This window comes from Myotis myotis, unplaced genomic scaffold (genome assembly GCF_014108235.1).
Source record: "Myotis myotis isolate mMyoMyo1 unplaced genomic scaffold, mMyoMyo1.p scaffold_m19_p_11, whole genome shotgun sequence".
NCBI lineage: Eukaryota > Metazoa > Chordata > Mammalia > Chiroptera > Vespertilionidae > Myotis > Myotis myotis.
In genome coordinates, this window is record NW_023416315.1 from 22,362,497 (window position 1) to 22,378,806 (window position 16,310).

Genomic DNA, 16,310 nt, shown 5'->3' on the forward strand with positions numbered 1-16,310 from the left:
TTTGCAGAGCCAGCCTATCAACATTTAATGTGATTATACAAAACTGAAGAGTGATGTATCTAGGAGCATTGTGGCAAAATCTAGGGTTTGAAAGAAATGGTTAGGCCCAATTAAAAGTGGAGAAAAGTTTATTATAAAAAATCCACTCTTATAAAACTGCATTTTTGCAAACCAAGATAATACTTTGACTTTTGATTTTTACATTGTTAGGCAAATCTCATCTGACAACCTTATTTTGAAATCAAACATTAAGTGTTCATGTTAAATTCCATTATTTCTAGGATTAGTGGCTTTTACGTTCAAGTCCATCCACTTGTTTATTTTACTGTCCTGTTTCATGTGGTTTCAGTATTTTCAGTTCTTTGGTTGTAGTCTATGCTCATCGACTCTTCCCCTGCCGTTTGGTGTGTCCATGTATGGCCTCTAATGTTTTCACATGAATCTATGTGAGTTTTGTGGTGAGACATCTGTTAATGGATGTGAGGTCATGCCTACAGGCTGCCTTACTTGCCTGGCAGTGACGAGCTATACACTGGTAGCCTTGCTCTATCTCTAAAACCTGTGACTATAGAGGTCTTTGTTCTCAGCCATTAAGGCCTAATGCATTTCTTTTTTTGACACCATGGTTTATAATTTAGCCATTTATAGTCTTTATTTCACATAGTATTGTTAAGTCCAAGTAGGGATTTCCCTTACTAGTTTAACAGACTATGTTGAGTTCAACTTGGATTGAGTCTTAATATGCTGCCGTATTTTGCTAGATATTTACCTGTATTTCTGAATGGGTATTTTGGAGGAAATAACAGCCAAGGTAAATTTGCTTAGAATTTCTGTATATAAGGGAAAAGTTAACTTTTTAAATAAATTCAAGTATAAAATTCATTTCCACAGAGAAAAAGTTACAATTTAAGTATTAATAAAATAGCTTTTGAAAAGTTCATTATACTTCAGTGCTAACTAAATGAGAATGTTAAGGCTACTTTCCACTTCAAGTTAAAAACTAAAATACATTTTAAAATAATTACACCCAGTGTTAATGTTTAAAGTGACCATATTACTAGAAAATGGCTACCAAAGTGAGTAGATAGTTCTGTCAAGGTTTTGTCACCTACTCTGTACATATTTATGAATTGTGCACATAACATAGGAGGACTTCACGGGGAGAAGAGGCTTTCCCAGATTTCCCACGTCTGCTCTTGAAGTCCTAAACTTGTCCATATAAGCTTGAGAATGTAGCCTTAAGTGATTCAAGTAACAGTGCTTAAAAGATGCTTGAGCAAACCTTGAAGCAGTTTCAAAGGTTTGTGATCTATATAGCATTATTACTACTTTATACATATTAATGGAATCAGTCTATTTTCAATTTCTTCTCTCACTTTTTCTCTTTCCCTTTTGAGTTTCCTTTTTGTAGCCTGAGGTCACCAGTTCCTTGGGTACAATCAAAATACTTCCGTCATGGCTGCATTGAAGAGCATATTGGTTTGGATTGACGGGCCGACCTTCATCATCTCTTAACCTGCTAAGAATATCATGATAAAGGTCGTGCAGTTTCTGTTTCATGATATTAATGGCTTTGTTACACTGGGCTCGCTCGCTCTTGAGGGTTTCCTTCTTCGCTTGCAAGTTACATACATCATCTTCTAGATTCAAAATTATGTCTAGTTTGCGCTTTCGACAGTTCTGAGCGGCAACTTTATTTTTCCCTCTTCGTCTGATATCACGGATGAGTGATACTTGTAAATCTGTCAGGTAGTACCTGCTTAGCATACTATTGAAAGAATCAACAGGCATGTGGACAATTTCATCTACAGAAAAAGGGATGTGCAGAGCTTTAGCACGGCGTTCATCACGGCTTAAGTTTCTGTCTGTGTCATTCAGGTACCTACTTTTTATTTTCTGTGACTTCCCAGGCCATAAAAAAGACTCAGAAGTGGATTCTGGTACACTTGACTGTAAGTGGTAAGTGTGGTTATGGAATATGTGTTGAAATGCAAGGTCCCCGTGGAAAGTAGAATCACTACTAAGATCAATGTGACGAATCTTACTGGGCTCTGGGTAGTAGCCGCCTACAGCCCCTTCTAAAGCATGGTGGGAAAGAGATTCAAGGTCACTACTAGAACCTATAGCACTGTCACACACACAGGAATTAGGATTGGTGACAGAGGTGCTATTATGGCTTGAATTTAAGGAAAGCCCAGAATCAGAATCGGGTTCTCCAAAAAGGTGAGAAACCTCCATTGCATCAAAACCTTCTGTCGCCAAAGACATTGAATTTATCTCATCAAATATATTTATATCAAGGTCATATAGAAGGTCGTGGCTTGTTAGATTCCTTATCTGATGGTCAACAGGTGGAAGAAATCCTGTCAGATTAGTTCCAGGAAGGGTCTGTGCAGGGTTGGTGGTGTGAGAATTTAACTGCAGAAATGGTTCCTGTGGCTGTGAAGTTCTTCCTACTGGGTCTCTTCTAAACGTACTGTCTGGACATAGCAACATGGCCTCATGGAGATTGACATCATGACTTACAGCCTGGCTACAATTCACATTGTAGTATGCTGAAGAATTCATGCCATCATTGATACTTCCTGAGAGAAGAGGAATATCTCCCAGGGAGATGCCCTGAAAAAGGGAAAAGAGCACTTTAATACACATAGCTCAATTTCAATAGTTCTAGTACCAATACACCATTTTCTTTCCTCAGTTTTGTCTGCTCCTCTGTGTAAGTAGGGATATGCTGTTGGCTGTAACTTCACCCAGTTAAATAATATGGGCAACAATACATTGTGTGAACCCAAGTCAAGATATGCTATATTTGGGGAAAGGTTGGTTCTAATACGGCAATTTGTAATTAGGTTATAACATTCTAATGTTATACTCTTACTGTATATTTTACTACTGTATAAGATGCCACTCTCGTCCTAGCTGTTGGCAATCTAAATCCACACTGGAGGATCATAGATAATAGCAGTAGTGAAGTAGTGTTGGTTGGGTGTGTGTGTGTGTGTGTGTGTCTTTTAAAAAAGATCAGACCAATAAAGTATGATGACACAAAGCTACCAGGAAAATAAAGCTATGGCTTAGTTTGTCAAATGTTTACTGCCATTTTGATTTTATGTGAATTATATAAATTTGATTCAATATGAATTATGCTAATTTGATTAGAGCTTTGCGATTACTTGGAGGAATAGTATTTACATATTTGGCTAATTCTCCAAAGTGTTTATAAAAAAAGTAATCCTGCCCTGGCCAGTTTGGCTCAATGGATAGCGTCAGCCTGCGGACTCAAGGGTCCCAGGTTCGATTCTGGTCAAGGGCATGTACCTTGGTTGGGGGGGCACTCCAGCAGGGAGTGTGCAGGAGGCAGCTGATCGATGCTTCTCTCTCATTGACGTTTCTAACTTTCTATCCCTCTCCCTCTCGGTAAAAAATCAATAAAAAAATATATATATATAAAATAAAAGGTAATCCTAAGTCTGTGTGCTCAAATAGTAATAATGAATAAGTTTAAACTATATCATCCAGGTATAAAGGTTCTATTTATTGAGAGGTCAGTGCAGAGATATTCCTGCAAGGATACAAGCCAATCTTCCAGTTACCTCCATTGAATTTTCAGGCTGTGATGAAAGCAACTGAAGTAAGTCTTCCAGAGAGAGAGAGGTGTCAGTCTCATTTAGATATCTCTAGAAAAACACAAAAGATGCATCAGTCATTAAAAGGCTGAAGTGGTTGCCTGGGGCTCTAGGTTTTATCTGGAAAGGACAACAAGATCTTATCTCTGTATTTTTAGCCTGATCTTGCTAAAAATAAGGTTTTTATACCCCTCCTTTAGGTATCAATATTCTCATACCCTTAAATAAGAACCTTCAACTCCTCCCCTATTCCTGCCCTAACCATCTTCATATAGCTTTTGGCTAGAATTGTTCCAACTTACTATGCCCTTCCACAGCTGACTCTCCAAATCTGCTACAGAATTTTGTGACTTTACAGTCAAGTATGTATTTAGATGTACCAAAATAACCAACTCATTTACTCACCACTGTGTCATCTCCTGCCTTCAAAGTTCCTTCTTTGCTGAAATAGCTCCTTTGATAGCTTTTTAGAGCCCCAAGTAGTAAGTGCTAGTTTTTATAACCTGGAGTTATTTGTCTTCATCTTTAAATAATAGTCTGTTTGGTGAGATGATCAGGTTTAAGGTTTTCCCTCAGTACTTTTGTCCCATGGCATTTATTACTATTGATTTGCTTGCAGTCTGTCATTTTATAGCCAATTTTTTTCCTCAGCTAACTTTAATGATTTTTTTAATTCTTATCCTACCATTTCACTTTGATATGTTTGGAATTTTGTATTTAGTCTGCTTGGGACTATATACCATTAATCTGAGTCAGGATCATTTTAATTTTGGAAATATTTTGCTGGAATCTTCAAAACTGCTTCTCTTTCATGCTTTCTAATCTCTCCTGGGACTACCAGAGAGCTCAGCTTTGTTGAGAGCTATTTCTGTAGGAATCGCACATTTCAAGGGCTACCAACTTATCAAGCAGTTGTTTTTCTCTGCAAAGACCAGTCTGCATCATTTTCTCAACTTTGCTTGCTTTGCTCAGGGTTCCTGATGGTAACAGTGTGGATCAGACTCTATAGCTGGCTTTGGAGCCCATTTGGGGTTCTGTTTTCTAAGGGGTAGACAGTTTCCTTGCTCTGTCTCCTAGTCCAGTGGTCGGCAAACTGCGGCTCGTGAGCCACATGCGGTTCTTTGGCCCCTTGAGTGTGGCCACGAAGTTTCAATCGCACTGTACGTGTGCGCCCGCACGTGGTATTTTGTGGAAGAGCCACAATCAAGGGGCCGCAGTTTGCCGACCACTGGCCTAGTCCCTATTTCCTGAACCAAAGAGCTCATAAGCAGGGAACCCAGGTGCCCCAGGCACAGGCTTGAGGTATTTTCCATTCATTTAACCCCACTCTCATGACATCTGGATCCAATTCCTCCTTGAGGTTCCTCAGTTTGGTGCCCAATTATTTTAAATTGTAGGTTTGAGTCCCTTCTTTGTTTCTTGTATCTGTGGACTTTTGCTTTCTTGCTTTTGAGTTCCACTGTGCACTGAAACTGTTGCCTGTTAAATTTTATCCAGGATTACCGCTTTTGGTGTGCCATGGCCATTATCATTACAGGTTAGTAAGTTCACATTCCTGACTTGTGCTGTGCATCACTTCTACCCCTAACTTTTTACTTTAGGGTTTTCAGTTTTGAAGATTCACACCAGTTGGTCTGTGGTGTATGTGTGTACAAATACTTCGTTTCCTTTCCTACCAAACATCTTGGTTCTATGAAGCCATGTTTTCAAGCTGTTTCATTGTAATACAAGGAATCAATGCAAGGCTTTCTATGGACGCTGTAGGAATGTTTAAGCTAAATTGGTGGGTAAGATTTCTTGCTCTTTAACTGGCAATTATACATTCTTAGGGTAGCGGGCTTCTTCACCAATTGAATTGTTATTTGAAATGATTCCTAATTTCTGGAGAAATTTTAGAAGTAGTCTATTACTTCTGTTGAGGACCCCAAACTTGCTTAGTCCTGGCCAAATGTTTACCAAAATTTGCTGATGGTCACAAGTGTCTGAGAATAGATAACATCAGCATACATCTGGATTCCTGCAAAAACAATCCTTAGTGGTGGGTAAGTAACATTATTTGCAGTAAAGCCTTAATATTTAGAATATAGAAGTAAGGGTATGGGGATCATTCTGCTGAAAATAAATTATGGACTGACTGACCCCTTCAGGCTAGTCAAAAATGTGTTTCATTAAATATTTTTCCTGTTCCCTCTTCTTTCCTGGACACGGTGGGCCAACGTGTTAACCCCTGCTGATCCAGCCCTCTGATTGGATCCAACAGGAGACAGAGGCAAGAGATGGGAGGAGCAACAGAGTACCTTAGAGACAATAGCTTCTGCTGATCAATTCCAGCTCTCACTGAGCTCTATGCCTCCCAGGTCCCCTTTTGTCCTGATGGTAGTAATGGTAGTTATGGCTTCATGTTGTTGCAACTCCCTGGGAGCGGGACTCCCTATTACCTCAGTGTTTCCCTTAAACCTGCCCTCACCTGTTTTTAAAAAAACACAATCCCCTCATTCACTTCAGAATCTCATGGGCATGTGCCTTGTTTCTGAGAGCCTCAACTGTGGACATCATTCTGTTAGAAACATTTGTTTTCATAGAACTTGGTTAATCCATTTCTAAATCTAATTGCTGAGTTTTTTCTATTCAGGTGAGTACAGATCTTGCACAAAAATGGACACTCAGCTATTCTTACAATTAATCCAAAAGACATATTACATTAAATTTGATTTAGATTGCCAGGGAGTGGTCAGTCTTCTTTCTTAAGACCGACTCTTAGAAATCTTAACATAAAATACAAACATACACTTCTGTTTTGGGTCAAAAAATACATTGCATTTTGAACAGAGATCACTAGGATATTTAAAGAATATGGTGGACACTATGACATATCTTTTAAAAGATGAAACATTACTGTAAACTTCAAATTGTCTTTAGTAAGAAAATCTCTTCAGACCAGTTAACCTACATTTATTGTATTTATTCTTCATTAATAGCCAGCAGTCTAAGTTGGCCTACAGTGGGGCTAGAAAGAGGTCCCGGTTAAGTAGCAAGCCATGCCATTTGTCCTAGTTATCACCCAGGATTGTCACCTGAAGGGAAATAAATACTATTTCAACAAACTGTCAGAGTACCTACTAAGTAACATCTCAGTAAAAGAATTTTGTAAACTGATGCTAACTAAACAAGACATACCCACCAGGCACATGGAGGTGCACAGTGAGGAGCCAAACTTGAACTTAAGGACTGAGGCACACATGCCTTTCTTTGAGTGATTAATGTATTTCTGGAAAGTTCTGTCCGAATTGATATTTTCCCTAATTTAAATTGTATTCTCTAAGGAAGCTCCCTACTTGGATCCCTTCATTAGCATGTGAAGAATGCCACTCTGTATCTAGCAGTGAGTCACTTCAGGTAATTCACAGAAGTAAAAAACAGTTCTCGCTCTTCTGGGAAGCTCAGTGAGGGAGCAAAGACAAAGGCACACCCAGGAGAAAAATGAAGCAACAGCACAAATCTGTAAAACAATGAACTGATAAGACTGTGATAAAAACATCTTCTCCCTCAAAAAAATAGACTTTGGGACACTCAGGAGTAAAGTGGAAAGTGGGCTGAAATGTGTCCTTTTGAAAAAACGCCTTTCAGCATTGTGTTAATATAAAAGTTCATTGGCATTGATGTGACAATACTGCTGTGTGTGTGCGGGGGGGTGGGTGGGTGGGGTGGCAGGGTAGGGGAGTGCCACACCAAGGGTACATAAATTATGAGGAAATACAGGCCTGGGAGAAGACGTGGGTGAAAGCACACGCAGGAGCAATTACCTCTGCACTTCAAAGTGAAATGCAAGCCTGAATGGGGTCTTCACTTAACTGGGAGGGTTCCTTGGAGTGAGCTCCTCACCCCTCTCTCCTTAAGAGGGACAAAAAGGGACCCTAGGAGACCACTTAGAAATGTGGCGAGTGTATTCCCTGCAGTTTGGGAAACACAGTAGATGAGTGTCCAGAGCTTGCCTGAGAAACACAAAGGGCAAGAGGCTGAGCAAGGGCTGAGCTTAGGGGAGGGATTGTGGACTGACAAAGGGGCTGAGGGGCATGTTTCCAAGACCAGCTGCTGGAGAGGGTCACCTGGAGGTGAAGATGCGTTTGTCCTTGTCAAGAGATGGGCAAGAGAAGGACTCCCATTTGTGGGGGTCTCCAAAGAACCTATGGAATGAAAGTGCCCACCCAACAAAAACAGTTTAAACATACCCTATGGTCAAGAGAAACCAGTATCAAATAGTGCCAGTCAACCCCCCTTTCCTGAGCCCTTATTATCCCACCGCACCCCAGAGAAGGCAGCTTAGTGAGCCAGGGAGGAAGGGCTGGGGAAAGGACAAATAGGCCACACGCAGGTGTACACACCCACACACACACTTTCCTCCTCGGACAGGCTCAGGCTGCAGCCGATGAGTCAGGAGTGGAGAAGCCGAATTTCTGTTCAGAGTGTTTAGAATTACACTGGATTATATTATTGACCAAATTGCTGCAGTGGGATGATCAGAGAGATTTTTATTATCTGTAAGTCATGGGGACTGCCCCAATTTCACTCCAGGTATAGGGAAGAATTCACTCTCCTAGAATAGGATAGGACAGGCGGGGGGGTGGGGGGGGCACAGTGGGTGGGCAAAGAGCAAAGCTGTTTTCTGATTTCACTCCATCAATCATGTAATGTTTGATGTAATGTCACATGGTCAAGGAGATAGTGATGGACTCTGAAAAGGGCCAAGGCCTGGTACCTCCCATCCTCCAAGGCGGGTCAAAGCACAGCCCCAAACTCCACCTGGGGCAGTCATAGCTGAGAAGCCATTGGGACACCTTTTAGGTGAGTGCCAAGTGGTTTAAAGTCTGGAGTCTCCATGCCCGTCTTTGGAGCACTTGTTTGCCAGGCTTGTGGGCTAGGACCCCAGCAGGGCTGAGAAGAAACCAGAGTATGGCCTACGTGGAAGAAGGGGCAGCACAGGTTGCAGAAGAATCCACTCCATCAGCCTGGCTCCTGGTGTTCACCCTCCTATTCCTCTTCTCACGGCCAAGAGTGTGGTTAGACATGAGCGAAGGAGGCTGTCCCCACTGGGCCTGGCCTTAACTCTAGGTGGAGCAGTACAACATGGGCTCCTGGATGGATGCCCGTGGAGCATGGCCCAGCAGGACACTGGGTGAGGATTTGAGCCCAAGCCCCAGCTGGTAGGGAGGGTGCTTTGCCCTCAGGGGGCTGGGTGAGGATTTCTGGATGCAGGACATCAGCCATCTCTTTATCCCTTGCCATGGCAAATGCAACTAATAAAACCTGCTAGCAGGTTCCTGGAGGGGTTGGGGGTACACCTGAGCACACACACACTATCTTGAGTTTAAACAGAGTTAACTAATACTATGGGTTGATTCCTTTGTAAACCAAATAACCACTCCGACAATAAAAAACAAAAGCTGAGTGTTTTCCATATATCAGATTTGCTTAGAGTAGGTCATACGTATATACAAAATTCATTTCAACACATACTGACAAAGCCTTAGAAAATCTGCCTTTCGGCCAGATTGGTCAGGCGGGGGTATTCTGACATGCTTACCTCATTCCTAGTGTCAGTGGTCTTTTCTGCCCCCCACTCGGGTGTATCTGCTGCTTTAGTTTCATCGTCACCCTGCTGCTGCAGTGACTTGTCCTTCTGGGCTGACACACTGTGCTCATTTTCCTCCTGCTGGGGACTGTGACCCGTAGCTCTTAATACCTCATTCTCCTATAAAAATACCCAAAAAATGTTCTAAGTAGAAATCCATATTCCATCAAGTAAGTTGAGTTTATAGCAAAGGTTTGAACTGGAGGTATAAATGGGGAATACATCAACCCACGCACACAGGGACCAATGGGACTCCAGGAGAGCACAAGGCAGCAAGGGCTGAATAGTACTGCTGCCTCCATTCGGAGACGCGACAGAAAGTGAGGTGGGGTGGGGGAGAGCCCGGGGACAGCCATGTCCATGGGTCCAAGTGTTTCAAAAGAATGGAGTGGTTGAGTGCAACAAATGCTGCTTGGGGGTTGCAGAAGGACGGACAAAAGTATCCATTGGATTTGGCAATAGGAAGGCTGTTGGTGGCCTTTGAAAAATCAGTGTAGGGAGGAAGCCAAATGATACTGTGTGGAGGAGTAAATGGGAGGTGACAAGTGAAACAGTACAGTTGATTCAAGGATTTTGGCTATGAAGTGGAGAAATGGGCCAGGGTAGAGTTTTGTTTTGAAGATGAGAGACACTAGAGTACGTTCGTAAGGGGATGACTTCGGAGAAAGGGCAACTGCAGAGCAAGGCCCACTGGAAGGCAGGATGAACTCCAAAGCACCAGGGGCAGGAGTGATTTTGAAAGAAAAAACACATCGAGCCTTTATTTCAAGATATTTCAAGCGGATGCAAGATATTTGAGGATTTGGGTAGAAGATCTACATATTCTTATTTCTGAATGGTGTTTTTAAAAAGCAGAAATGGACGTTGACCAGTAAGGTGGTTTTACAATACGTCCACAAATAATTTGACACTCTTTTCTCAAGGAGCTAAAGCTTAGTCCCCCTCCCACTGAGTTGGGGCTAGACTTAGTGAATTGCTTCTAACAGAATAAGGTGGAAGTGACCTTTTTAAAATATATTTTTATTGATTTCAAAGAAGAAGGGAGAGGAAGAGAAGAGAGAGAAACATCAATGGTGAGAGAGAATCATCGATTGGCTGCCTCCCACATGGGTCCCAACAGAGGTTGAACCCCCCAACCTGCTTATGTGCCCTGACTGGGAATCTAACTGCCCGCCTTTTGGAGTAGGGGACAACGCTCCAACCACCTGAGCCACCCAGCCAGGCCCGAGTCCTCTTAAAGATGGAGGCAGGTGGAGCTACAGGAGCCCAGGAGCCAAGTCCCAGAGCGGGAATTTGAGCTTTGTTGCCTGTCATTTCCTTTATCTCTTTGGCCCTTAGATAGAAGCAGAAGAGACAGAAGGTGAGCCCTGGGGCGGGGTGGGTTGCTCTAGTGTTGAAGTTCTGAGAGGGTCCATTCCAGTTCCCAGGCTCCAGTGGTACAAATAAATAGCTACATAACTGATCACCCAAACCCATCCACTTCTGAGGGTAAGAAGGTGCTAGAAACAATTAAGCCGGACAACAGGCATACGCCAAGACTGTCCCAAATGGTCACTCTGTCTCTGAGGCCACAGGGGAAAGCGGAGGCTGCATATCAACCAAGAACCTCAATGGCAGACTAAACTCCACTGACCTGGGGAAGAGAGAAACGTTCACTTGCACAGGGTTACGTAGTCAATAAATATCTTGTTAGCCAGTCCTTCACTTAGTCACTCAACTATCAGTTACTGCAAGCCTATCACAAAGCTAGGAGAAACATGTGCTACAAGCAGTGAGCAAGAGGAGGACTTCCCCCAGGTGAGTGTGATGCACAAGGAGGGGCAGTGGCAGCTGCTGGGGACCTGTGGGGGGACCACTTCCAGCTGTGCCTTCACAGAGGCCTCAACTGCTGAGAGCGACTTCACCTAAGGTCACACCCTTCCCGGGCACTCAGATCCCTCCCTCAACTGGACAGGGAGGGTATAGAGGCCTGGCCACCTGGCTCAGTGTGGGACAATCGTGATGTGGGCCACTTTAGCCCTCAAGCTGCTGGTTTCATTACCTGCATCACAGCTTGGCTTCTGCTTCGGGTCAATCCCGCTTTCGTTCCTCCCCTCCACAGCGGTAGCTGCCTAGGTACTTCCTTATAAACATTCTGCCCCTCAACTCAGTCTCAGCATCCCCTTTCCAATTTACAACAGCGGGGAGAGGGGAGAGGCCAGGACCTGAAGGCAGGAGGGGTGGAGGATCCACATTATATCCGTTTAGAAAGTGAAAAAGGACTATCACGCCTGTAACATAATTGGCAGAGTCTGCAAACCCCACCAAAGCCTTGTGGCTAGGAGGGCGAAGGCCCCCAAACTGCTGTTAGAAAGGCTCATCCTACTCTTACCAGCTGCGTGGCTGCGGGCCACTTTGACCCTCAGTTTCCTTGTCTGTGAAAAGACATTTTCTAATTCACATTCTAAGAAATTAGTTGAGAAAAAGCACGTTTTACATTTTAAGATGCTGTACAGACATTACTGCTCCTTTCAACTGCTTTTTGATTCTGAAGAGTTGCCATTAACGCCTAACTGCTGGCAACTCAATCAGAATGTCAAGAGAAAGCGATGCCAGCCACTGGTGGCCAGTAATTACTGTTCTCTTTTCCTGTTTTTCTCAACTCAGTGACATGGGGCTGAGATAGAGCGTATGTGTTTTACGAGTACACTGCAGAGTTATGGTCCATGCTCTTAATTTAAAGACTGGGTACATGAAACCCATCATTAACCTACTTTTTATTTGTACGTAGGTGATACTCTTGTGAGGCTGGGACTCAATAAAAATAAAAAAGAAAAAAGAAAGTTTCCACGCTTGCCATAGGAAGCCATCGTAAACCTGAGCTGGGGTCGAATCACAACGAGAAATCCAGTGACTTGTTCTGAACTGGCCCCTGCTGGAAAGGCCGGCCCCCACGGGAAGACCCCCATCTCACCCTCCACACGGATCCACAGCCTCAGCGTGGGCCCCTCGGCCAGAACCGGGTTCTCCTGTGTCTAAAATCCCATGGCCCCGCGTTTCCTCTCATGACACTTATCCCATTCTATCTAAAACTACAACTATCGGGATCATTTCTTTCCTGCTGGGCTGTGAAGGTATGACGCGTGCCCCCAGCTGCTAGATCCCCTTTGCCACTGATGTAAGCCCGTGGGAAGGCTTGCCGAGTTGATGAAGGCAGTGGGGAGGGGAAGAACGGAGCCAGGCTTTTCTCTTCCTGCTACCTCTCCGAAGCTCTGCTCACCGGCAACCTGCTTTCTAAGTCTGTACTGGGCCCTGAATACCGTGATGGCGAGGCTGACACTGAAAACACTCTTTGTGCACAGTCCCCGCTGGCTTCGCTGGCCCTTTCATTTCCTCATCTGGGGGAGGGAGGACTGAGACCTGCTTTGGCATTTAGGTCGGAGGAACCTTCAACGACCAAGAGCGGTGTGGTGCCTCTGAGAAAGATGACATCGAGGGACAGGGGTGAAGGCCAGAGAATTCCGAGACTGGTCTCTAGGCTGGAGGCAAGCTGGAGTCATCGGGTCTCAGAGACTCGAGGAGCCAGAGAAAGAGAGAGGTGTCCTGTTTGGCTTGGGTGGTTTTTAATGGCAGTTTATAATAATAATTATAGCTCAGATTTATGGAGTGCTCACTCAGGGCCAGGCACCACATACATGATCTCAATTAAGTTGCTCAGCATTCTTACAGGAGGAAACTGAGGCACAGAGAGCTCCAGCAACTTGCCTTGAAGTCACACAGCTGGCACGCAATAGAATCAGGATTTGGTTGCAGGCATTTCTGCTTCAGAGCCATTTCTCAGGCGCTATCTTGCTATTTGCTTGCGCCTCTAGAACCATGGGTGTCTCCCAGAAGCTGTCCCCTGAAAACTGGGGGCTCCTGTGCTGGCTGGCTTCAGGTGGGGTTTGAGGGAGGAGGCTGGAGGGCAAGCAAAGGGGAGGCCAAGGCATTTCTTTTCCAATCTCCTCCTCACCTCACTGAGCTCCCCTAACTCTCTTTCCACCCCTGCCTGCTGGTAGTCTCTGGGTACCCCCACCCCTGCCTGCTCCTGCAAGAAGTCATTCATGAAGTCCCTTCAGGGAGCCATCTAGGGCGAATGCTGCTTCCCGCCGGAACCACCACTACTCACACGGCTCCCACCTGCTTCACACCGTGTCACACACAGGAGACCGGCAGTGGTGGGAAGAGCTGGCTCCACGCGAATAAATGAAGCTGCTGTCTGATCACGTTATCATGCAGGACAGCTGGCCACAACACAAGGTATGAATCCCGTTTGGATCGTGAGTCCAACAAACCACCTGTGGAAAACTGCCCATGACATAACTGGGGAATCAATACGGATTGCATATTTAATGATACCAAGAATTATTGATTTTCCTTAGGTGTACTAATGGCATTGTGGTTATACTTACGAGAGTCCTTATATTTCAGGAATGTATACTGAAATATTTATAGAAGGGCTCTGCCTCCTCCAGAGCCTGGGGCCTCCTTCCCATCACAGCTCTTCAAATATTTGAGCTGGCGATCTTGTTCCCTCTTCAGTCTGACCATCTCCACTTGGAACATCCCCATTCTGGTCAATCGTTTCCCGAATGATTTCCCACCCTGGGGGCAGAAGGGTTCCTGTCTGGAACCAAAGCAAGTTCCAGAATGACCCAGCAGGACAGGAGTTTCCTGGAGATTCAACCCCCAGCTTTGGGGCAATAAGAGCAAAGCGTCTGTTGAACTATAACGTGCCACAAACTACACGAACGCACCGTGCTATTTAATTCCCACCAGAGCTCTTCCAGAAAGGCTGCCCGGGTAGAATGGGGCGGGGAGGTGTGACCATCAGCTGTGCACGTTAACGTGGCATGTGGCTGGCTAGGCTGTATTGTCGTACACAGCTGCTTAATCAAACACCAATGAGGTGTTGAAGGTATCTGGTAGATGTGGCTGATAGCTACAATCAATCAGGTGACTTTGAAGCAGCGGTTCTCAACCTGTGGGTCAAGACCCCTTTGGGGGTCGAACGACCCTTTCACAGGGGTCGCCTAAGACCATTGGAAAACACACATATAATTACATGTTGTTTTTGTGATTAATCACTATGCTTTAATTATGTTCAGTTTGTAACAATGAAATTGGGGGTCACCACAACATGAGGAACTGTATTAAAGGGTCGCGGCATTAGGAAGGTTGAGAACCACTGCTTTAAAGAGATCATCTTCGATAATCTGAGTGAGCCTCACCCAAGCAGTTGACAGGCCTTCGGAGCAAAACTGAGGGAGGTTTCCCTGAGGAAGAGGAAATCCTGCCTCAAGCCTGCTGAATTCCAACTACCTTAGAGTTCGGACTTGCCAGCCTCTACAACCGTGGCAGCCACTGCCTTGAAATTAATCGTATGTATATGTGTGTGTGTGTGTATGTGTGTGTGTGTGTGTATCATAGCTTCAAGTTATATTGGTATAATATATATTATTCGTATTTAACTGCTTCTGTTCCTTGGAGAGCCCTTATTGATAGTCATACACAATCTCAAAAGGTCATACCCCTGTGACCATAGGTCAAGGCTCTATGCCACTGCTTATACTGTGCCCTCCACCACCTGCAACTGAACCCAAAACAACCCCGGTGTGTACCTGAGCCTCCCCAGCATCAGCTGCCCACCAGTGTATTTGAATAGTAACACGGATCCTTAGCTAGATTTTGAGAATAAACTATTCCGACTGAAAGGCACAAATGTATGAGAGAAGCTTGTTTTTATAGCGCGTCGTTCTGTAGTGGGTGGGAAGTAGGGTTAACTCAGTGCTTAAGAACAGTAACCTGTTCTATTCTGGGCAAGGGCGCTAACTTGCTGTGTAACTTTGGGCAATCCTGTTTCACCACTTGATTCATTATAATGCCAACCTGAAAGTCTGCTGCCCCCATCCACTCAAATTGGCATTAAGTGGTCAGATGGCCCATCAGGATTTGGATCTGACCTACTTTCTAGTTGGACTCCGTCCATGAAGGGACCCACGACATATTCAAGTTCATGGTATCAAGCCAACATGGAGGGATGGATGAGAATTGCTCAGCAGACGCTGGCTGCACCCGCCTGCATTCCTCACCCCGTCCTGGGTGCCACCTGGGGGTTAAAGTGAAGACCCAGTTTCCACACTCAAGACACTGCCGTGCAATAGAGAGAGTGCCACTTGTCCTGGCCTGTATGCTCTCTGCTCCCCTGTGCTCTGTTCCAATCTCCCTCATGGTGTAGGAGGGCCGTCCTGAGTATAGGGCTGGCTCTTAAAGGCACAAAAGGACAATTTAAAATGAAAGAGAAAAAAAAAAAGTAGAGAATGCCAAGTCCCATAAAAGAAATATTATAGAGTGTAATAGGGCTCGAAGGACAGAATAGGAAATGCTTGTAGATGAGGTGATTGTTGACATGAGTCTGGGCAAACAAAGGTAACAGATTAAGAGGCAGGAAAGCAGGAGGCTGTCTGGGAAAAGAAAGGGAGAAAGTTTCAGCTGGAAAGAAGGCTACAGGCAGAGGATCATGGGGGATGAGCTCAGCTAGGTCAGCTACAGAGCTGGGTCACACTGGCCACATGAAGAGCCTTGATGACAAAATATCAGATTGGTATTCCTGGGGGAGGCTCTCCAAATGAAGGTGGAGAGAACCAAGGCATGTTTTAGAAACCTGCACCTGGCATCAGACCGGACTGAAATAAATGGGGGAAGGGGCATCACAGAGCCCCGGGAGCCGAACCAATAGCAGGAGCTAACATCATGGGAGGCTTACCACGTACCAACCCGCTGAGCTGGCATGATCTCCTTTAATCCTCACAGCTCCCCAAGGCCCTCTTTCCATCCATTGTACAGACAGGGAACCAAGGTGCAGAGAGGTTAAGAAGTGTGCTCCGCTCTTACCGCAGGTCAGGGTGGGGCCGAGATCGACGGCCCCTGCAGCTGGTCTGACTCCAGTCTGGAGCACTCGACCACTAGGCCAGCCTGCCTCTGAGTCAGGGCCTGGGCCCTGCACTCTGATGATCTCAGATGAGCTGAGAAAT

The 16,310-nt window shown here is 44.8% G+C and overlaps 1 protein-coding gene, 1 long non-coding RNA gene and 1 other non-coding gene across 7 annotated transcripts in view; 2 read left to right on the forward strand and 1 right to left on the reverse strand.

The window, feature by feature from the left end:
* The window catches only part of NFE2L3 (nuclear factor, erythroid 2 like 3), a 21,928-nt gene continuing 5,618 nt past the window's right edge, over positions 1–16,310 (reverse strand). Inside the window, exons 4-7 of one of the 3 annotated variants that reach the window (XM_036327831.1) lie at positions 16,043–16,301; positions 9,211–9,378; positions 3,597–3,680; positions 1–2,619 (exon numbers count right to left, since the gene is read on the reverse strand). In XM_036327831.1, the coding sequence (XP_036183724.1) occupies positions 1,360–2,619; positions 3,597–3,680; positions 9,211–9,378; positions 16,043–16,301 (1,771 nt within the window). In that variant the 3' untranslated portion in view covers positions 1–1,359. The remainder of the gene's footprint in view (positions 2,620–3,596; positions 3,681–9,210; positions 9,379–16,042; positions 16,302–16,310) is intronic. The other 2 variants (XM_036327829.1, XM_036327830.1) reach the window with 2 other exon arrangements.
* The window catches only part of LOC118666109, a 19,794-nt gene continuing 12,857 nt past the window's right edge, over positions 9,374–16,310 (forward strand). For 2 of the 3 annotated variants that reach the window (XR_004970850.1, XR_004970849.1), the window contains exons 1-2: positions 9,374–13,536; positions 14,385–14,657. This is a non-coding gene — a long non-coding RNA (uncharacterized LOC118666109). Of the gene's footprint in view, positions 13,537–14,384; positions 15,590–16,310 lie in introns of those variants that run through there. The other variant, XR_004970848.1, reaches the window with a different exon arrangement.
* Positions 15,459–15,564, forward strand: LOC118666696. The gene has a single exon (XR_004971039.1).